A 23,106-nucleotide genomic window follows, 5' to 3' on the forward strand; every position below is an offset into this window, starting at 1 on the left:
GTCTCCTGTTATTATCAGTTGTTTTAAGTCATTTTGTCATCCTGGCCCTTGATTTTGTGAAAATGTGATTCCCAACAAGCAAATGGTGCCCCCAAAAGCAAAGCAGAAGTGAATGTGCTTAATTTAAATGATAAAGTGAAAAGCTTAGTTATTTTGTATGATATGGAATTACATAATATGTGCAGTTTGGAAAAATATGGATCAAGCATCCACAGTTGTTCCTCAGTGGTGGTCTTCTTGAAACATCTAGCCATGAATACCAAGGGTCTACTGTAATTTTATCTGAACTATGCCCCTGCATACTTAATACAGGGGCCAGCATGAAGGCTGGTGGCTTGGGGATCTGGGGGCATCATATTTTCCATTCTTCCTCAGCACTTGGCCACATGCAGCATTTCCTCCTCCAAAATAATCAACTTGTTGAAGGACCAGAGTCAGCTTCTACCTAGGCTCCAAGCAAACAGATTTCTAAGAAGCAAATGAGCTTAGGTAAAAAGAGATAGTTTCTCTAACCTTACCTTCCAAAAATAAAGCTATGAGTCCTTGAGGCTGTAATTCATAGTGTTGTCTTTGAGGCCAATGAAAGCATGTGTCATGAATGCCTGTGGGTTGGCCATTGCTTGAGTTAATACCCCAAGTTGGCTAGTAAAACTGAAATCACAGGAGGCAAGTGATGGATATACCTGAACTGCCGGGTTTTCCAGTGACATTATTTGGTGGTAAAGGTTTTCTTCGAGGAGGTGTAGGTCTTGGTGGGAGGGGTGGGTGGCGAGCCCCTGGGATTGTAGCTAAGAGAAATTATAGGCAAAACCATCATATTAATTGCATCAAAGCCATTTTAAAAGTTCTATTCATAAAGAGCAGATAGATGACCAGATTTTGTCAAAAAGTACATAGAATTAATATAATTAGTGTAATACTAATTAGATATTTATAATTAGGGTAATACTAATATTAACCCAAATTTAAAATTGGCTACAAGTATACTCAGAGATGAAGAAGCACATTAACAGATACAAAACATATTCTATAATTACAGATGAAAACATATAGGTATATTTGTCTGTTGAAAGGATATATAACATTTTATATTTTCCCATAGACAACATTCATGAACTTCATTATCCTCAAGTATCTTTGGCTTTGAGACAGTGATTTTTTAATTCCATTTTAACTTTACATTTTAAGCACACAATTTTTCCTTTGTGGAGTGCTTAGTCTGTCATCAATTATGATAAGTAAACAATTTCAGAACATCTCAAATGATTATACCAAAGTAGCCCTGATTAAGAAACAAGAATCAGGAGCCTGTGGAGAAGAGCTCATTAGGAATCCACTACTGCACAAAAAAAGCCTGGCCAAGGAATTTGTATAGGAAGACCCACACTTTCACTCCTCCAACTACTCTCATGGAGTGCTGCCAGCCCAGGGGAAAGGGGCAACTTTCCATAGTTTGCACAGAGGTTGGCAAAGCTAAAGGTGTTTTAAGCAGTCCATCTTAATTAAATATTAAATCTTATGTTCTGGCTTAAATTTTTATCTTCCATTTACATTGGTTTTAAATAAAATGGTTACTCCAGGTAAATATCTGACAGATTTAAGTAGTCCTCAGGATACTGTGGAGAAAGAGAGATAGAGCAGGAGAGGAAAATGAAGAAAGGAGAGAAAGAAGGAGTGATGGTGAGTATGTGAATGTGCTCACTCCTGGAAGGATGGTGGTAGAGATGTTAACACTCGAGTAGGTATTGTTTTTAAAGGTAAACAAGCATACATTTATTTGAAAGTGAACATTTATTTGAAAATGAAAGGATCTTTTGTCTCGCTAGGCCTGGCTTACTTGCACTTGGAATAATTTTTCCAAGTCTTTCCATTTCTTTACAAATGGCATGGTATCATTCTTTCTAATGGATGAGTAAAATTCCATCTATATCTATATCTATACCTATATCTATATCTATATCTATCTACCGTGTTTTCTTGACCCATATGAAGGGCATCTGGGCTGATTCCAAACATGGGACATGGTGAATAGTGTTACAACAAACATGGTTGTGCTGGTGGCTTTATTGTATCCTGATTTAGAATCTTTTGGATAAATGCCCAGCAGTGGGATTACTGAATCATAGGGTAGTACTATGTTTAATTTTTTGAGAAACCTCCATACAGCTTTTCAGAGGTTGAATGGGTTAGGGTTCCCTTTGGCCATATCCACACCAGCATTTGTAAATATATAGTGTGGTATGCAACTGTGTACAAAACTATTAACTGAAATACAGTAGATACAAGGGAGAATTCACACAGCAGCACGATTCTTTAGAAAGCCAAATCAAAATTCAGCAAAATAAATCACTAGGAAGTGGGTGCTTGAAGGTGGGGGCGGTGGAGTTTGGAGTCAAAGAGAAAGGGGCTAAAAAGGAAAAGGAAAAGAGGGTGAAAATGAAGACAAGAAACCAATGTTTCTCCTACAGAATTAAGAAGAGTGAAGGAAGGTGTGAGTAGGGAAGGGATGGATGAAAATGTTGAAAGGGGTGACATAGATCAAGACATATTGTATTCATAAAATGCTTTGCTAAATGGTAACTCCTTTGTACAACTGCCTAAAGATAATATTAAAAATACTAGAAGGGAAAAGATAGTGAAAAGACAGCTGTAACAGTTAAGTAGTGAAACTCTCCATTGGAGAGGGCCCCAAAGAGGAGTCCCAAAAGAGCAGTTTTCGTAGCATCTATTAAATGCGAAGATAGTCTGAATTTTTTACTTATTATAAACAGCATACGCTAAACAAGGGATATACATTTTTTCAGAAAAAAATGTCCTGTTTTAAGTTCTACTCTGTATAATTTATTGTAATCTTTTTTTAAATATAAGAATAGAACTTAAAACAGGACAATAGCTAGTACTTACAATGAGTAAAAGCACTCATCCACTGAAGCTCATCAGAGCATTATTGAAAATAATTATTGACATTACCTTACTCATGTAACTATAACCCCTCTGTACAGTATCTTTACAATAAAAATTTTGAAAAAAGAAAATAATTACTGAATACTCTGCTAGATGTTCTTGTTAAAATCTCATTTATGTACTGAGCGCTTAACATTACCCCAAAGACAATGTTTTGGTATGTTTCTCTACCAATAGGCCTATACTGCTAACACAGTCCTGATGCATTGGGGCCTTGATTTTGCTGCCAAACGTAAGCCCACACGCACTGTGCAAGTTTCAGATGTGGGCAGATGAAAGAGGGTTAGCATCTTATTCCTTACCTGGTTTTTTTGTGATGTGAGTAGAGTCTATTGATACATTCTTGACAGTACTCGATGGCTTAGGTGTTTGTTTGATTCCTATAAGCAGAGATATAGAAGAGAATAAATAGCAAAAATGAGCTGAATGCCCTTTTTCATGGATATTTGGTAGAGTTGTAGTGGCATTATTTTTGTACTGTACATTATTTTTTGCTAGAGCAGGAACATTTTGTGCCCATGGTGAATGACCACTTTTTTCCCCCATATTTATGTGTTTTGTGGTTAAAATGTCTCCAGCTTCTCCATGTCCATAAAACATCTTAGAATTCTGGTGTATGTGAATCTATACTTAATCACTTGACTTTTAAGTATCTCTGTTCAGGCCTGTCTATCTATCAGGCTACTAATAGACTGGATATTTATATTTTGGATTTGTAAATTAGCCATGGACAAGCCTAAAAACATATCATTTAAAGAGAAGGTAATCTGAACCTTTGTGTGATATTTTTGTCTTTCAAACACAAATCTGTTAGTTATTACTTAAGCAAAACCTAAATGTCCAGGCTTTGGTTTTTTATAACATAACTTTCTCTCTCTCTCTCTCTCTCTCTCTCTCCTTCTCTCTCTCTCTCTCTCTCTCTCTCGTAGGACCTGAACTCTGGGCCTGGGCGCTGTCCCTCAGCTATTCAGCTCAAGGCTAATGCTCTACCACTTGAGCCACAGCACCATTTCTGGCTTTTTCTGCTTATGTGGTGCTGAGGAATCGAACCCAGGGCCTCATGCATGCAAGGCAGGCACTCTACCACTGAGCCACCTTCCCAGCCCCTCAGAACTTCTTATGAAAAGAGGAAACTGATGCATGTTTTATCTTAGATATCGTTCTTATTATTCTTTTACCTTATAAAATAATCTGTCCTGATGGGACTAGTAGTTTTCATTAAGAAACAACAACAAAAAAGAAAATTTAAAGATTAAGGTTAAGATTAAGGTTTATTCTAATAAAATATCAATAGTCTGATAGCCTTCCTAAAATTTGCACATTAAAATGTTTAGTTAATATGATAGTAAAATTTGCATATCAAAATGTTTACTTAATTTGCTAGTTAGTATAATAACAACAATCACAGTGACTACAGCAATGATGACAACAGTGCTTTGAATGCTCACCGTGTTCTTTCAATGTGCAAGCAGATATATTGGCTAAATATGCAACAGATTTTGTTTCCCCAAATGAGACCACATTTTTTCATGAATTGTGAACTTTGTGGATAAACCTATATTGCAATCCCACATTCTCTGCTGTTTGGATAACAAATAACACATAAAGTCTTAGAGAATGTTTATAGAGAATCAAATGTTGCTTATTTGTGGTATGAAAAAATGTTTCTGGTGGCAATGGCTGTTTCTATTGTGGCTAACCACAAAAGCATGGTGCAAATGAATGGCTCATTAGTCTTCTTCCTATTCCCTACTGCCAGAGATGCTGGGGTCAGGGATGGTTCATTTGATGGTTCATTTGAATGGCAAATGGGAATGGAAAATACTTCCATTGCATTTGTGCCATGTGGATGGTTTGATGAAGTTTGATTTCTATTTTTCCAAGGGGGGAATTTGTACTCTATAAGGTCAGTAGGCTATGTGTACTTTAAATAGACCATGGTTTACAACAATCCTCCAAATATTTGTGCTCTTAATAAAGTATGATGTGTAATTATTAAAGTGATCCAATATTGTCTACTATCCGATTTGTGCCTTACCTTTGTTGGGTGGGAAATACTATTTTGACTTCACACCTTTGGAAATCCAGTGTAAGACTGATTAAGCAAACTGCTCAAGATCTCAGAGCCAGATTCAGAACAATATATTCCCAGCTCCTAAGCCTTTCTCTCAAGGACCAAGTCCCCTTGTCATTTCCTTCTTTGTCTTCCTTTTTTTTTTTGTCCAGTCATGGGGCCTGAACTCTGGGCCTGGGCGCTGTCCCTCAGCTCTTCAGCTCAAGGCTAGCGCTCTACCACTTGAGCCACAGCACCACTTCCAGTTTTTTTTCTTTTTTGCTTATGTGGTGCTGAGGAATCAAACCCAAGGCCTCATGCATGCAAGGCAAGCACTCTACTACTGAGCCACCTTCCCAGTCCCTTTGTCTTCCTTATAATAACTAAAAGTGACTACAATCCTAATGCTACATTCTGAGTCTCTTCAGTAAGTTGAAGGTTCACCAGTATATAAAGCCTAAATGGCCAAGGCCAGAAAATGTGTTATCTAGGCACATGTGTGTGTGACACTCAGAAAGTACTTTCAGATCTTCTGCAGTCTAGGTCTGTGCAGGTCCACCAGGCCACAGGGATGAAGGATCAAAGGGACAAGTGAGTTGGAAATCATGGAGTGCTGGAGGGTTTCCAAAGTTCTGCAGGGTACTTGACAAATAAGGCCAAAGACACCATTTCCCCAGAGCTCTTTTCTCATGAAAAAAGAAACAGGGCTCAGAGATAGAATACTTGCTCAGTATATATGAGGCCCTGGATTTGACCTTCAGGAGATGGGGGACAGGGAGAAAGAGACTGAGAATGACATAGAAACATGTGCAACTAGAGACATACAAACACAGAGACACACAAAGACAGCAAGGTAGTGCTCATGTGTGAGAAATGGCGCAGAAACAGTGTAGGAAACAAGATGCTTTTTCCTTTCATTTTCTAGATAAATAAAGGGCGTAACATACCACTATGATCCTTAGGTATAAGTACCCAAATTAATAGCTTTTTAGTGGCTACCTAGTTTTTCTCTAGCTTTTGGACGTAGCTGGAAGCTTATAGTGTGTGAAAGCATTGGGAAGAGCCTTGTATAAGGCAGTCACAGAATTCAGTGAAAAGAGTTGCAACAGGAGACTGAGATGAAAACTTCTGTGTAGAACTCCTGCTGCTCTGAGCAAGAGGGGGAAAGGCCAAAGGCAGCCAAAGGGAGTAGGAGAGGAAAGAAGAAAGCCAGTAAGAAAGATACTGCAGAAAATAGATATTTCAGAACTGGCACCTAGTCAGACAGTCTGGCCCAAGCTAGGACAGAATTCTTCTTCCCCCCAGGCTGGATTAATTGACATATCTTCTAAAGGACAGAATTAGCTCCGGAAACGCCGAGACCTGAGCCTCGGTGTAATTTCTAACCCCTTTCCCCACTGCCATATGGGATTTCTCAAAAAAAGTCTCGATTTACATAGTTCACCACTTAGCAATCTCTTGTCCAAAATGAAGTAATGATTTGGGTATTTTTAACCATAGCAACAAAAGCTTTGCAAACAAACAAATCCTCAAATATATTAGTGGGAATCAATTTTCAAACCTATCAGTGGCTCCCTGCCTTGTGACTAAAGGGTCTTTGTGCCCTTGTCCCCAGATGGTGGTACCTGGCTATAGTTTCAGGGACAATGAGCCAGCAGCCTTGAAGATTTGGTCACAGCCCAGAAAAACACATTCCTTACCCCAAGGAGTCTGGGTAATCTGTGAAGCACACTCCATGTGGGGCCAGTAAAGTGTGGTTTCCCCATTAGTCTGGGGTTCAGATATAATAAGGCCTGCCAAATCACATGCACTGCGATGGTTTCAGAATTATACTTTTTCTATGACATAATAGACCTTGAATAAATGCTGGTTAAATGGGAGAACAGCTCAGCAGTTTCCATCTAAAGGGAGGAATTCAAAGAGCTCATCTAGAATAGGAATCTGCAAACATTTTCTGTACCATCTTGGCTACAACTAATCAACCGAGAAGATTCTATTATATGAATGCATAAGTTTAAACCAAGGTATCAATATCTATACATCTAGAATCCCTAGATACCCTAGAAAGGCAGAACTTTTTCTTTTCTTTTTTTTTTTGTCTGTCTGTCTATCGTCTGTCTGTCTGTCTGTCTGTCTGTCTCTCTCTCTCTTTGTTTTTTGACTCTGGGCCTGGGTGCTGTTCCTTAGCTCTTCAGCTCAAGGCCAGCTCTCTGTTGATTTATTGCTGATAGGAGTCTCAAAGACTTTCCTGCTTGGGCTGGCTTTGAACCTCGATCTTCAGATCTCAGCCTCCCGAGTAGCATGAGCTATTAGTGCTCCAACAGAACTATTTTTTTCTAACATTAACATAAAGGAAATGCTATAATGCAAGTATGAGACTTTAAACAATTTGAACCTGCCTCTTTCCCAAAAGATCTGTGAAAAGAGACTTATTTTTAATCTATTCATCTACTAAGGGGCATCTGGGTTGGTTCCATACCTTAGCTATGGTAAATAATCCTGCAATAAACATAGTTTACTGGTAGCTTTAATATACCCTTGTTTGTGATCATTTGGGTAAATGCCCAAAAGTGGGATTGCTGGGTCATGGGGGAGCTCTATGTGGAGTCTTTTGAGGAACCTCCATACTGCTTTTCAAAGTGGTTGGACAAGGTTACACTCCCACCAACAATGCAGTAAGGTTCCCTTCTGTCCACATCCCCTCCAGCATCTGTTTTTATTAGAGTTCTTGATTATAGCCATTCTAACTGGGGTGAGGTGGAATCTCAATGTTGTTTTGATTTGCATTTCTTTTATGGCCAGAGAAGTTGAGCATTTGTTCATATTCTATACCTCCATCAGAAAGAATGACATTGCCCCATTTGTTAGGAAATGGGAAAGACTTGGAAAAAATTATATTAAGTGAAGTAAGCCAGGCCCAAAGAAACATAGGTCCCATGATTTCCCTTATTTGCAATAACTAGTATATGTCTAGAACAAGAAAAGGTCAAAAGCTATGTATATATGACCATATAAGATGATGTTAAGTGAAATGAACCCCAAGACAGGGACATAAGTGGTTTTTTTCTTTCTTGCTGTTGTTTTTAACATACTTATAATGTACTATGTGATTTTTTTTGTTTCTTTTGTATGTTCTTTTCCCGTGGTATAACCCCTGTTTTCCCTATTTGATTCCGGTGCCCTGCATCTTGTATATACACTTTTCTAATTTGGGGAGGAGAAGGGAAAAAACAAAATGCTTACACAGGGATGCAGGTTGACCATTGTAACCATGAGATGTTCAAGACACTATGTTGGAAAGGAACTTTGCAACTTGTGGGGGGTAGGGAGGGAGGAGTTGTGGAGGTGGGGAGGGAAGGGGTGGTAGGGGAAGAACAAAGGAGGAGGTAACATTGCTTGATAGAAAATCTACTCATTTCCTTACTCATGTAACTGTAACCCCTTTGTACACTATTTTTACAATAAATATGTATAAAAAAAGAATCTCAAAAATGTTACTTTTAGTCATTTTGTTTATGCCAGTCTGAGAAATTACATGTTTTTGTTGTTGTTTTGTTTTTTTTGTCAGTTGTTTGACAGTTGCCTGGGTGTTGTCCCTGTGCTCTTCAGCTCAAGGCAACCACTCTACTGTTTGATTCACAGCACCACTTCTGGTTTTCTAGTGGTTTATTGGAGATAAGAGTCTCATGGACTTTCCTGCCCAGGCTGGCTTTGAACCATGCTCCTCAGATCTCAGCCTCCTGAGTAGCTAGGATTACAGTGTGAGCTACCGGCATCCAGCAGAAATCACATGTTTTATGCATACATTTAATAAACTATACTTTTCATCCATTTCTACATATGTGAGTACAATGTTGATACAACTATAATATTTATAGGATGTCTCATGTTAAAGCATCTTAATTACTACAGATGATTGAATGGAGAAGTTGTGTGCTTAAATGTCCATCAAATCAATGTTCTAATTATGAATAATGATGCCTACTCCTATAGACTTATTCAAATTAGGGCTCTGGCATTCATTTTAGCTGGATTGTTTACAAACATTAGTGTGACTGTAACTATGGTGAATTGTTTTTATGATGATTAAATCTTCTTCATGTTGTTTAAGTTTCACATTCTAGATTGCTATCAGATGCAATCCTTTAAGAAAAATCTGATAGTACTTGTGCAAATTTATGACTTGAAAACCAAATAATTACAACCTTAAAGGCCAGCCTGTAAATGGAAGGTATGCTGCAGTTAGAGAAAATAGCTACTTAAAAATTGTTATTCATTAGTTTATATTTAATCAAGATTTCTTTTAAGAAGGAATATTGTATTTGGAAGTTGATTTCGTGGACTGGGTTTAGGAAAGTGAAAAGTTATTTTCCAGTGATTTTAAAGCTCTTTGAAGTTTTGATTTCGGAAAGAGTACTAAATTTAATTGCCAACTTCACAAAAATTTCCAGAACTAGTAAAAAAAAAACTTACCATGTGAATTCAACAAAATTACCCAAATTGATGAACATATAATTTTGACAGGATCAAAAAGGAATTAATTTGTTGTTATTACCTGTTTTGACTCCATTCCCACTGGGCAGCCCACTGGGTTTGATTCTAATTGGTCTTGTAGTTGTTCTATTCAGAACTACAATAAGAGGAAATAAATAGTTCATACATTTCTTAGGAAAACTTTGCAGCCAAAGGAAGTGACGTTTCTCAGAGAATTGGAAGTCATTTAAGTAGACAGTAAAATAATAGCAGTTAGCCTACCAAAAGTATCATTTAGAATATAGAAATTATATTCTGGTATAAAAACAACAGACTTGAATGTGGGACTAGTGACCTAAATTTGTACTGAGGTAGTTATTATACTTCAATATTTACTTGAAAAAGGTAAGAGACAATTACAGTTCTCAGGGGAAATATCAATCTTGCTTCATTTGTTAACTTTAAATACATTCCACAGCAGAACTGAAGAAAAGTCAGGAGTGATTAGGTACATGGTCCAAGGTCATTCTATAACAAAATGTCTCAAGGTTATTTATGGTAGTGCTTGGTTTTCTATGGAGCAGGAAATAATTTGAAAAGTTTCTTCACAGTTCAGTTCTTCAAAGTGAATGTAGGGAAGACTATTATAATGAAAACTCTGTACCTGGAGAACACTACAAAAGGACTACCAACTTCTCAGCAATTAATTGTGACATTGACAATAAATATATTTTGTAAGTGAGTTTTGTCATTGAAAAAAGCCTAAGAAGAAACCTTAGAATCACACTGAAAAAAGACAGAAAATTTGAGAGCCTTTGGTTCAACTTGTATTTTAGCATATGAGAAATTTCTATAGACCAAATCAACCCTTCCAAGGTAATCTTTACCTAAAGAAGTTTCCCAAAGGAAGATCAGATGACCTTTTAAATAATTTACTAACTCTAGAGTATTTTTCAATATATGATGATAGCAAATGATGATCAAATGAAGTCCTTATATTCAGTGTACAATATGCTAAAATTGAACTATATAACTTGAGGGTAGAGATGGGAAGGGGAAATGTGGAAGAACAATGAAAGAACTGACATTAATCAACAGGCTGTATTTATAATGTGACTTATGGAATTGAAATCTCTTTGTTCAACTACTTATAAAATTATATGTATAATGTTAGCATTATTTTTTATATCTACCACCTGTAAATATTTTTTTTATCAGTTGAGGCAATCAAGTGGAAATGTTTTCTTGTAAAACAGCCTTCTTACCCTGAGAAGAAAAAAATTTTCTAGTATATGTCTGAGTCAAGCAGAAAAGGTCAGATAAGTTGATGTTAGGGAAATGAACTCTAAGATATGTATTCAAATTTGTTTTTCTTTCAGGTGATTGTTTCTAACACATTTATAAGATGATTTCTTTGTTGCTTTGTATGTCCCTCCCCCATGGTATAACCCCTGCTTTCACTGTATTTGAGGTTGGTATAATTTGTGGAGGGGAATGGAAAAAACAAATCGTTTAAATAGGGATACAGGTGGACCCATTGCAACAATGATATGTACAAGTCATTATGTGGAAAAACGAACTTTACAACTTTGGTGGGGGGTGGAGGAGGATTGGGTGGGGGGGGAAAGGGGGAGGATGGGAAGGGATGGGAAGGGGAAACAAAGGAGGAGGCTACAATGCTTGATAAGAAATGCACTCATTATCTTGCCCATGTAATTGTAACTTCTCTGTACAGTATTTTCACAATAAAAAAATAAAAATATAAAAAAAATTGAAATGAGAAATAACATTTGAAATTATTGTAAAAAAATTGAAGGTTTATGTGATTTATGCATAAATACCATTTAAGAAGAGTTTTGTATTAATAAAGCTCCAGAGTTGTCTCTGAATCTGAACATCATGAAAATTTCTGTCAAGTTCTATCTCTTCCATTAATCAATTAATAGAGGATTAATTAATGATTAATCTACAAGGACAGAATTTCTGCATATCCTTTTGTGTAGCTTAGGGATACATTACCCCTCCACATACCATCACCACCTTTGACAAATCTGGCTGTTTAAATCCATTTCATAGCTATCCTAGCATGCTACTTATGTGATCAGAGAAAGAGTTTACCAGGTCTGATGTGTGGTTTGTCAGGTATCCTTGGCCTCCCGGGAATACTATATAATCGGTGTGGTGCTGAAATAGAAGGAATACTTAATATTTAGTAACTAATTTTTAAAGCCCATTGAATGGAGATTTATCACCTAAGGAGCCACCCATAGCTGGTTCACCTGGCATGGGAAATGACAAAATGTTAGGAAGTCTCCAATTAAGTATTATATACTTCATGCTAAAAGAATATATGAGAAGTAAAAATATTCACGAATGAAGTAAAAGACACAGGTTGAGTGAGGTCGCTCATTTGTGATGTATTAAGAACATCATTTAGTCCATGGTTTTCAAGAGTATTAACTTTACCAGATAGTTGGGTGACATGATAAACAAGTAGTCCATTCATCCATCATTTGTCCATCCATGCACCCATCTCCACACCCACTCTCTCACCCACATATCTCAATAATGAGTCCTTGCGGAACACTATTTTGCCAAAGACAAGTAACTGTAAAGACAAAAAGAAAAGAATGAACATTTTGATAGATAGGAACACCCTCCCCCCTAAAAAAAAGCATGGTCAATATCAAATTGCCTTTGCTCACAAACTCTGAAATGAACAAATATTCAATGCCTTTCATAATGTTGGATGTAGGAGTGAGTGAAAAGAATGCTTTCTTCACCACCCATCAAGCAAAAATAAGCATGGATAGAGGATTCTAAGATTCACAAGGCAACTCCTAACTCTGTTCCTGCTATCCAAAGCCTACATATAAATGGCTGAATAGATAAATAAATGATCATTGTAAGTGGCACATTTGTGAGATGATACAGAAACATTTTTATTTTCTAAAGTTTTAAAGCATGCATTCATTCTGGAATTTGTCCATCTACCACTGTGCATGTGTACTTCTCCCTGCATACCCCATGCTGCCTTCTAATACCAACTTTCTTGTAATATATTAGCTAACACTGGGAAAATTTTCTTGGAAACTATGTGTGTAGGTTCCATCATTTTGATGATTTTTTTTTTACATATGCTAAGTGGATCTTTAGCTCATTATAAATTAGCAATGTTTTACCTAACAAACTAATAAACAAGCTCCAATATCAGTTCAAAATATCAGGTAGGGGATGGGAGACAAAGAAGGATGGAGGAGGGGGAAGGGAGAAAGAAGGGAAGGAAGGAGGAAGAGGAGGGGAGACGTTAATAGTTCTTTCCTGGCTATCAGATGTGGAAATGAGGCATGTGAAAGTTAAACATATTAGTTGTCAATATCCAACAGTTTATACTACATTCAGAAGCAAAGCTCCAACTAAAGAACTGGGTACCACTGTTAATGGATAAAATAGAACAGTTCAGATTTGGCCAATATCCTTCACCTTTAAAATAAAAACCATCTAGTGATTTGCTGTGACAAACAAACAAACAACAAAAAAAAACCCTAAAAACAAAAGTTGTGTCTTGACTGGGAAAAAAGAACTAAGGAACAATTACTAGAGATGGGGAAGTAGTATTACCCTGAGTTGTCTTTGCCAGTTCAGTTGTTCGTGGAATCTTAGTTGTGAAGAGTTCTTGGGTGAATTGGTCTGTTTCTTCTGGGGAAAAACATAGCAAGACGTCTTGTTTTAAATAACTATCATTACAGATATTACAGAAAGTAAAAACTTAAAATGAGAAATAATTATTCGTGCTCTTTTTGCTCCATAAAATAGGATATACTACATTTATAAATATGTCCCATAATCACAATTCAAAGTTAATGGTACTATTTTTTGGAGGGGGCAGTTTGGGACTGGTCCTTGAACTTGAACTCTGGGCCTGGGCACTGCCCATGACACTTTTTTCTCAGGGTTAGTGCTCTACCACTTGAGTTATAGTTCCACTTCTGGCTTTTGGTGGGATGTTTAATTACATAAGAATTTTATGGACTTTCATGTAGAGGTTGGCTTTGAACCGCAGTCCTCAGATCTCAGCCTCCTCAGTAGCTAGGATTACAAATATGAGCCACTGACATCCAGCTCAATGGTACATTTTAATCACTTTTGTTTATTATATGTGCTATCTTATTTTAATCTTATTTAATGACTCTTGGATGAATTTCCAAAAGCTTTTAGCTCAGGATCATGGTTTTGTGATGTGGCTATCCTTGGATGTAGCTTGTGTATGAAAATCTTTCAAGTGAATGTATTGGTCATCCTATTTCCTCCCTACTCCACAAATTCCATAAATTATGTGCATTGGCTGGAAAAGATATGCCACTGATCAAAACGTAGTCCTGTAGGCCTCAGAGAGGATGTGACAAATGGACCAACAAGCACAAAGCCTCTGGTTCATTTTTCAGCCATAACTCAGCAAACTGAGGCTTCCTCTGAGGTAAACATGTTTATAGTGAACTCATCCAAAGCAAGCCTAGCTCATACCAATAGGCCTTTCTAATACAGCCATCCTTGTTTCGTCCTGTAACCTACATTCTGAGAAGATTAGTCATCCCTAGATTACTTGCAATAACCAATACATTATAAATACTTTGTAAGTAGTTGATAACTACATTTCCTAGTGAATAATGATGAGAAAATTCTATAGCTTATATTCCTTTTCTAAAAAAATTTTTTAATTTAATTTTGCTTGAATCCACAGATGCAACACAGATGTGTCTATAGATAACTGAGGACTGAAAATTTTTTTGATCTTACAAAGTTGCATATGGAAAATCATCATATATGGTAGAAGGACAAAGATGCAGAATGCAAAAGTTTCTAAAAAGTGGGTACTTTTGTGTAACAGACCTTCTAGTCATAAAAAACCCCACTTGAACATAATGTACTTAGAACCTCTTTAAGGGCAATCTTTAAAAGGAAGGTCCCTCATTGGATTGATATATCAAAACAGAATTTACCCTGTGTAGTTTGCAGCTCCTCTTGAAAAGGGCTTGGTGAAATGATAGGTACAAAGGGAATGCCTCGTGTCTCTAAAGGAGCTGCAAAAGAAGAATAGCCAGATTATAAACTTTCCAATTAAAGCCAGAAACAGAAAATAGAAGTAGAAAAGAAAATTAGGTGAGCGATGAAGAAGAAAGTTAAACGTGCACTGAACCTTCAAGAAAAAAAGACCATGGAACATTAGGATAATGGTTCTCACCTGTGCTTTGACACAGCACCATGAGAATGCCTGATCAAGATAAGGTGTGGGTTAAGTCCTAATCCTGATCTATGAGTTATAACTCTTCTCTCTTTATCTCCCACCAAAGAGAGCACAGAGGACTGCAAATTTGTTAGGATATTTTTTTAGTCTGTTCCAGATTAATTTCACAAGTAAATTGCTGGCAATATTCAGTCCATGTTTTGATCAATATTAATTTCTTGTAGCACATGGTGAGCTCATTATAGGCTGGTGTGTTGTAACGTTACAGCTGAGAACCACTAAGTCAACATGAATTGTTAACTAGATGGGCATTGGGTTAGATGGAATCATGAAGATGAATGAGGTAGCTGAGGGTGCACTCTGTAACTCAGTCTTCAGAGCAAAACTTTCATGGTGGTGAAGCTGTGGCTTGGATTTCTATTTGTGTAAGATCAATTAGAGAGAGGCTGGAATGACTAAATGAATTGAGAAGAGGTAATGTTTCAACCATTAATATTTGAAAAAGACCTGCAATATTGCTGGTTACCAAGGAAATAATTAGAATTGGTCAGTATGGGAGGTCAATTACCTATTGTTGTCTTTGGCGGCTCAATTCTAAAGGTAACAGGTTGCAGAACTATGCCAAAAGCAAAGCAAATAAATATATTGTGAGATTACCAGAGAAATGAAAATAGTTTCTGTATTTTCTAGATACATTTATTTAACCACCTAAACATTCTCTAAGAACCACAATAAATAGGAAACAATCCTGCATAACAGATACCACTCAGGGAAGTAATTTAATTAAAACTTTAGAAATCTCATCACTATCATTTTGAGGAAAACTTATGGGAAGGCATCCATTATTTTCTTAAAAGTTCACTAATAGTTGTAGAGTTGGTATATTTATCTTTTGAAAGGATATAAAACAGTTCTCTCAGTAAGTGTTTCATAATTTTAGCATAATATCCTAGTCAATAATCCTATTATATGCCAAGGTAAACTTCAACCAGATTATAATAAAATCATAAAAGTTCAGATTATATGATTAAATTTCTTCCACTGACTTACACTTTATATCCATGATATTTTCTGGCCTCTTCCATACCACAGCCATTAAAATATACTTACCACAAGAATATTTTTATACTTTATAACTGTGAAAATAAAATTATTTATTTACCAGGTTCACTCTGAGAGACCTCAAGGTCTGGTTTCTGGGGAAGGAACACATCTTTTGCAACTGAAAGATAAGGATGATAAGATTCTCTAAATGTCACACTTGGAGTGAACTTAATCCAGATACACAATCTCAGAAAGCATGAAGAAAGCAAAGTTATTTCCACATTAGTTAAAGACTGAAGATGAGAAGGATCATCTTTCATTCAAAATGAAAAAATATCACTGTGTAAAGAAAGGTCTGTGACAGTAGACAGATACAAAGTTGGTCATAGTTCACTTTTGAAGTCTCCTTGAAGGGGAAAAAAGAAGAAAGGTCTAATTTAATTAAACACAGCAGACAGGTTTTTCTCAGGTGGCTTACGAAAATAAAATCAGTTTTTGCTCAATGTGGTTAGCTACCATTTTAATGCTTAAGCTAATATCTACTGATCACAATAAAAATATTACCTTACTTAATGTGCATAAAAGGCTTACAAATGGATGAAAACAGCAGAAAGAAAGAAAAACATCTTGAATAAATAAGAGGAGGACAGTTTTATTCCAAATGGCACTAGCAGCTTTTTTAGGAAAAAATATAAAGCAAAAAAGGATGGCCAGTCATCACAAGATACCACATGTAAAGTTTATGCTGGCACTTCTCACATTGTACATGTTATACAAATGCCACCAGTTGCCATTTTGTCTATAATGATGTAGCTTTCAATATATCAGAGGTCATGGGTTCTTGTCATATGAGAATATGAGAAAAGACAAAAATGCTTACCTAAACAATAGATTAGCTTATATTTAGTTTTTGATACTTAGAATGTTTTAATGATACTTTCTTTTTCTACACATAGAGTGGAAACTCGATAACATTATTTCTTTCACCAGTCCTGAGGCTTGAACTCTGGACGCTGTCCTTGAGCTTGTTTGCTTAAGGCTAGCACTCTACCACTTGAGCATCCAGCTTCTTTGGTAGCTAACTGGAGATCAGAATCTCACAGACTTTCCTGTCCAGGCTAGCTTCGAACTGTGATCTTCAGATTTCAGCCTCTTGAGTAGACAGGATTATAGTCATAAACTATTGGCACTAGAGATAACAATATTTCTTATTGGGAAAAGCACCAGGACAATTTCTTATTGTTCTCACTAGGTCTTTTTTCCAAATCTCACCCTAAGAGCAGTTTAAAGTGTGTCTTTGACTCAATTCCCTCATAGGGAAGACATCCCCAGGCCTACTTTTTCACTGAAAGGGTTTTCTACTACACTGAATACATTAAAATGGTTTTCTTGCATTTACACAATGCTAGAAAAAATTAGTAATCATATAGAATTCTATCTCAGAAGGGTGGTGAAGAAAAATTCTCCATCATGAGCTAGCCAATAATCACTTTGCCATTAGTGTGGGAAAAAGTTCTATAAAAATAGACATTCTCTTTTTATTGTTTTGGGGGATAATATAACTTTCATACCATATCTGTTTTTAATGTGGGTCACCAAGTAACTAAATAACAACTAAATTACAGTTGTGGAATTTGGAATGGAATAGAAATGACTCAGCTATAATTTTTATGAGCTAAATACTAACAATCTAGGGAAATTTGAAAGTGTAGACTTAAAAAAGTCATGAAATTTCAAAACGATCAGCAGTTTAAGGAGCTAAAGAAAAGCTACAATACTGAACATATCACCTATCTTGTGCAGGGAGTCAAGTGGTAAAATTATGAGCAATTTCCAATTGTAAAGCAAACTAAATGTTTACCTGAAAGGTTGAAGGAGAGGAGACTTTGCTTTTAGCTCTGCAAAGGTCCATGAACAAACAAAGAATTCTGTAGTTTACAAATGCTCTCACTGATTATAGCACTAGACTATACAAACAAATGCTGGGATTAAGAAAGAAAACGTTGACTGAAGGCATTCTGCTAATTAATTCATCATGCTGTACGTACATTACTTGCTACTATTTGTGCTTATGGAGAAATGTACACCAGAGTAATGTGGAGAACAGATGCTAAAATTGGCACTTTTCTTTTTAGCTGGGAAGTGATGATTTACTAAACTGCCACAGCAGACATCCTACCATAGATGAAAGAGTGGAAACAGAAATATTTTAAAAAAAGAAATAGGACTCGTAATACTTAAGCCATTGCAGCTCTAAGAAATGGCTTCACTGTCTTGCTTCGCTGCAACTTAGTGGAACAGTGGAATGCATATGACTTAGAGAGGAAGTAAAGCATTTACCAGGTGTGGTGTATGACACTTCCGGACTGGATGGCATTTTTGGTTTTGAAGTAGCTCTCTGGGACGCTTTAGGAACTGAAAGAGAGAACTCAGATCATGAGTCATTTGGTTTTGGTAGCTCTGTCATGCTGACCACTGAAGGTATGGCAATGAATAAACTTGAACACTGATAAAAAGTACTGTTGATAATGAAGTTCAAAAGGGGTTCTGGTTAAAGGCTCTAGAAACAGAGCAGTTAGAAATCTGATGAAAATTCTTTCACATTAGGAAAATGAAACATAAGACATTACCATATTTGATGAAGCATCAGAATAGGATAAAAAATTCTCAAAATTTTCATTTAGGATAAGACAGCCTTTAAATTAATGCAAGAGTGATTTTATTTTCTGGATATATTTACTTGACTTCTCCTTAAACGCATTCTCATGTCTTTGATGGATAGTAAAGCAGACAAAGTTGGCAGAGTCAGAGTAGAATCTCCTGAAGCACGTGAAATTTAAAATCATGTCACCAACAACAGAAAGCTACACAGACAATGCACAGGAATGCTGGTTCACTGTATGCATTTCTTCCATTTCACCAGGGTATTTACAAATTTGAAGAATCTGAGAATATCATGATTTAATATTCTTTACTACATCCACTATAGTTATAAGCTGTCTAAATAGAAAATTAAAGAGAAGATCGTTATTACTTGTGAACTCAGGAATTTAAAAATCAAACATTTATTGATGTAAAATATTCTTGATTTGTTTCAAAATTTGGATCCTGTTTTCCCCTACTCTGTCAAACATAGATTTGAATTTTTTCACTTAATTTGTAAAGATATTTAAAGTTAAAATAATTCTTAAATGCACAATATCATTCTTAGAAAAAAATTAGATGGAAAATGGTGTTGCATTTATTTATTTACTAATAACAAAGAATTATAGTCTAAATGTCTTAACTCCTAGGATTTTCATCTTTAAAATCTTAGACTTTTTGATCTTTTCTCTTATATTGCAATAGTTATCAACATTTCATGACTTTAAAAAATTCCTTAGTCTATGCTGTATATTCAAACAGAAGTTTGAGAGAGTCTTCTCACGTGATTTTTTAATCTATACATTTCTAAAGTTAGATTTTAAGTTTCCTATTAACAAACATAATATATTTGGGTTGTACATCTAATGCCTTGATTGTTTAAGATTTTGGTGTGTTTTTATTCCTATTTTATTTTATTTATTACAAAATCAATAATCATTTTCACATAACTGTTTTATATCTTTTTTTTTTTTTGTCGGTCATGGGGCTTGAACTCTGGGCCTGGGCGCTGTCCCTCAGCTCTTCAGCTCAAGGGGAGCGCTCTACCACTTGAGCTACAGCGCCAATTCCGGTTTTCTGTTGGTTTATTGGAGGTAGGAGTCTCACGGTCTTTCCTGCCCGGGCTGGCTTTGAACCGCGATCCTCAGATCTCAGCCTCCTGAGTACCTAGGATTACAGGCGTGAGCCACCAGCGCCCCGCTCAGGAAATATTTTCATGGTAAAGATAGCTATTAATTTAAACATAAAAATACATGAAATGAGAAAATTTTTCATATTTAGGTACATATGGGACATAGAATAGTCTTTTAATGAATCTTTCTTTAAAGAAAAAATTATTGATAAATGAAATTTCTCAGTTGGGTGTTGGTGGCTCATGTCTAGTTACTCAGAAGGCTGACATCTGAGGATCACAATATAAAGCCAGCCTTTGCAGGAATGTTTATGGGATGTATCTCCAATTAACTACCAGAAAGTCAGAAGTGGAGCCCTGGCTCAAGTGACAGAATACTGACTTTGAGCAAGAAATGCCAAGACAGCATCCAGACTCCTAAGATAAAACCCAGGGATGAGCACATACACACATACAAATTTCTCTCATTATCTCCTCGCTACTCAAGAGGCTGAGATCTGAGGATTGCGGTTCAAAGCCAGCCCCATCAGGAAAGTCCATGAGACTCTTATCTCCAATAAATCACCAGAAAACCAGAAGTAGCACTGTGGCTCAAATGGTAGAGTGTGGAGCTTTGAGCTGAAGAGCTAAGGGACAGTGCTCAGGCCCAGAGTTCAAGATCCACAACTGACACACAGAGAAAAAGTTTTTTTTTTCTATCAGTATTAGATATTAGAGACCATACCAATGAATATAGTTTTCTGATGCCTGTATAGAAATTCAGCATTGACAACAGGAGTCCAAATATCTGGATCCAAGTTAATTTTATTGTTGCTAAATATGTTCCTTTCCCAGCTTATTATATTAGTGAATGTTTGACTCCTAGTGTAGTGGGCTGGTCCACATCAGATATTCTTTGTGAGAAGACCAAATAATAGTGGCCATTTCAATTAGGTGATTGGAAGGTGAAAAACATTCCGGATAGGGAAAGGGCAGAGGAAAGTCTCAAACTAGAACAGGAAAAGGGAGTAGGCAGGTTACTTTGTGTAAGAAATGCCCTTCTTAACTATCCCTCCTTAAATAATATAACATTAGCAACATTCTTGTGGAATCAGTTCCTCCACTGATAAGCTTTTTGATCAGGCCTAAAAATAAACCTAATTTTTTTAGGATACCAAACAGGACATTTTGTTTGTTTTTGTTGGTGGGGCTTGAACTCTGGGCCTGAGTGCTGTTCCCTCAGCTCTATCAGCTCAAGGCCAGCGCTCTACCACTTGAGCTACAACGCCATTTCCAGTTTTCTGGTGGTTTATTGGAGATACGAGTCTCGCAGTCTCTCCTGCGCCGGGCTGGCTTTGAACCGCGATCCTCAGATCTCAGCCTCCTGAGTAGCTAGGATTAGAGGCGTGAGCCACTGGCGCCCGGCAAAGATATGTTTTAAGAGGGTTAAAATACAACCGCTATAAATCACAGAAAAACAGCATCAACTTAAAAATTTTAAGGTTAAATCATCAAATACTTATTTACCTGGTTGTGTTTGTGGAAATCTTGGGCGCTGTGGTGTTTGGGGCTGGGGTGGCACATGGGGTGTCTGCCTGGGAGCTAAAAGAGAGACATGGGGTTGGAACTCTGGAGCCCATCGAAGGTCAAAGATGTTTGTTGAGAGAACAAAGCCCCAAAACGCAGCCAACTGCTATTAACGCTCCAAAGATCTTACAAAGTAGAGGGAGACAATTTATTTATGCAGAAAACAAAACAAAATGCACGTTAAACAACATCCAAGCTATTCAGCTGGAATATTGGAGGAACCATTGGAATTTCAGAAATATCTACTTCCAATTCTCTTTAAATGCATTGAAAACAAATTTCCTAGTAACAACAGTTCATTCTTATAACAAGTTCATATTATTTCATCAGGTACTATTTTGAATATGTACTTTTTTTTCCTAAATAGAAAACAAAACCACAGTTATATCCCAAATGTGAAACATATTTTACTAGAAAGTCCTAATGGAAAAAATAATCTTTTTGTACAAAATGCAACATTTATTGGTCATATCGGGGAAGAAAAATTCAACATCAAAGATACTTTCTTCTGAAGAGTTACTCTTTTGCTGGGCTAGCCCTAAAAAAATTCCAGAACATTCTTTGTGAAAAAGAATCATTTCTTTACCAAGAAAAAGTATACCCCTGACAAAGGAAAGGAATGATCAGATTCAAGGTTTCAGTTTGTGAGAATCACTGGGCTAAGCTAGAATGTGTTTTGGATAAAGAAAATTGAGAAGGAAGAAAATGGTGCCCGCATTATGCAGTGTCAGACACCTTAAGGAAAGCTGGCTGAAAATGTTATTAGATAGTGGAATGTTGATTTAAAACAAAGCATGTCCAATGTCATTAGTTTCAGACACCTTAAGGAAGAAATTGCTGAAAGCAAGAGCTGTTAGACCCAAGTTTCTGAGTGAAATGTGTGGTGGCTTCTTCCTGGACCTAAATAAAATCTGTATGATATATAGTGGTTAAAGAGGAATCTTCTTGCCTATAGAGAGATAAACAGCAAAACATTTCAGAGGTTCCTTTGCTTATTAATCGTGGTCTATAAACAGGTTTTTCATCAAAAGTTACATGATTTTAAAGACGCTTTTATAAAATTCCAAAATTCCATCCTTTGAGTATCTCACTGTGCTTCTTTAATTCTCAACCCCCTTGTTTGTGAGGTTTCCAAATGATGTTCTGTTTGCTTATCTAGGTCACACCATGTGACACAAAGAAATACTATGAGGTAATTCCACAACAACAAAAAAAATTGACACACAGGAAGACCCATTGGTGGGAGGCTAAGTACAGTGGCTAAAACCTGTGCTTCCGGATCTAGGAAGTTTGAGGCAGGGGGATCAAGAGTTCAAGGCCAGCCTAGGGCTATATACCAAGACTATTTCAGAAACAAATAACACCTCACTGGTAGCAGTGTGTTTACAATTAAATAGGAAAGTTAGGGGGGACTGATCTTCTATTCCATTCATGTAGGCAATGTAGAATTTTGGAAAAAATAACCACAGAGTTTATAGGTAGCTCTTAAGCGATTGTTTCAGAGTATAATGAATAGTAAAATGAATACCCTCCCCAATTCTCTCAGAAACATAAACACATAAAAATAGTTTAACGGCAATCAGAATAGAAGTTTGGGCTTCATTGTGATCAGTTTCTATGTTGTGGAAGCTGTGCACATTGAGATTATTTTTCATCAGAAGAGGCACATTTAGTTATCTACATGGGATTTATATATATATATATATTAATACATGGTGATTTTAATCAAGTCGATCTCTATGATCACTAAAGTTAATGATTTGGTTTAGTTTTTTCTCACATATATGGGGTGACATGCAGGCCACAGCAGGAAGAAGCAGAAAGAAGTAAGATGGGTGAAAGATGGCAGGGGACCGTCAGTTACACACGTTATATGATTATACAGTGAAATCTGAGTCTAGAGTCTTATAGAAATTTTAACCACAAATTGAATACCCTAAAATACTTTTTTACATGTCCATAGAAATTATAAAACTATCTAGTAGT

At 36.5% G+C, this 23,106-nt stretch overlaps 1 protein-coding gene across 1 annotated transcript in view; it reads right to left on the reverse strand.

Annotated features, from left to right (window-relative positions):
- Abi3bp (ABI family, member 3 (NESH) binding protein) overlaps window positions 1–23,106 on the reverse strand; it is a 187,052-nt gene that overhangs the window by 22,016 nt on the left and 141,930 nt on the right. Inside the window, exons 21-29 of the mRNA XM_013024095.1 lie at window positions 21,061–21,135; window positions 18,120–18,194; window positions 15,898–15,957; window positions 14,491–14,571; window positions 13,112–13,189; window positions 11,609–11,674; window positions 9,573–9,647; window positions 3,267–3,344; window positions 684–788 (exon numbers count right to left, since the gene is read on the reverse strand). Coding sequence (XP_012879549.1) covers window positions 684–788; window positions 3,267–3,344; window positions 9,573–9,647; window positions 11,609–11,674; window positions 13,112–13,189; window positions 14,491–14,571; window positions 15,898–15,957; window positions 18,120–18,194; window positions 21,061–21,135 — 693 coding nt within the window. The remainder of the gene's footprint in view (window positions 1–683; window positions 789–3,266; window positions 3,345–9,572; window positions 9,648–11,608; window positions 11,675–13,111; window positions 13,190–14,490; window positions 14,572–15,897; window positions 15,958–18,119; window positions 18,195–21,060; window positions 21,136–23,106) is intronic.

The sequence above is a fragment of the Dipodomys ordii genome, unplaced genomic scaffold (assembly GCF_000151885.1).
Source record: "Dipodomys ordii isolate 6190 unplaced genomic scaffold, Dord_2.0 Scaffold73, whole genome shotgun sequence".
In the NCBI taxonomy this organism is placed as follows: domain Eukaryota; kingdom Metazoa; phylum Chordata; class Mammalia; order Rodentia; family Heteromyidae; genus Dipodomys; species Dipodomys ordii.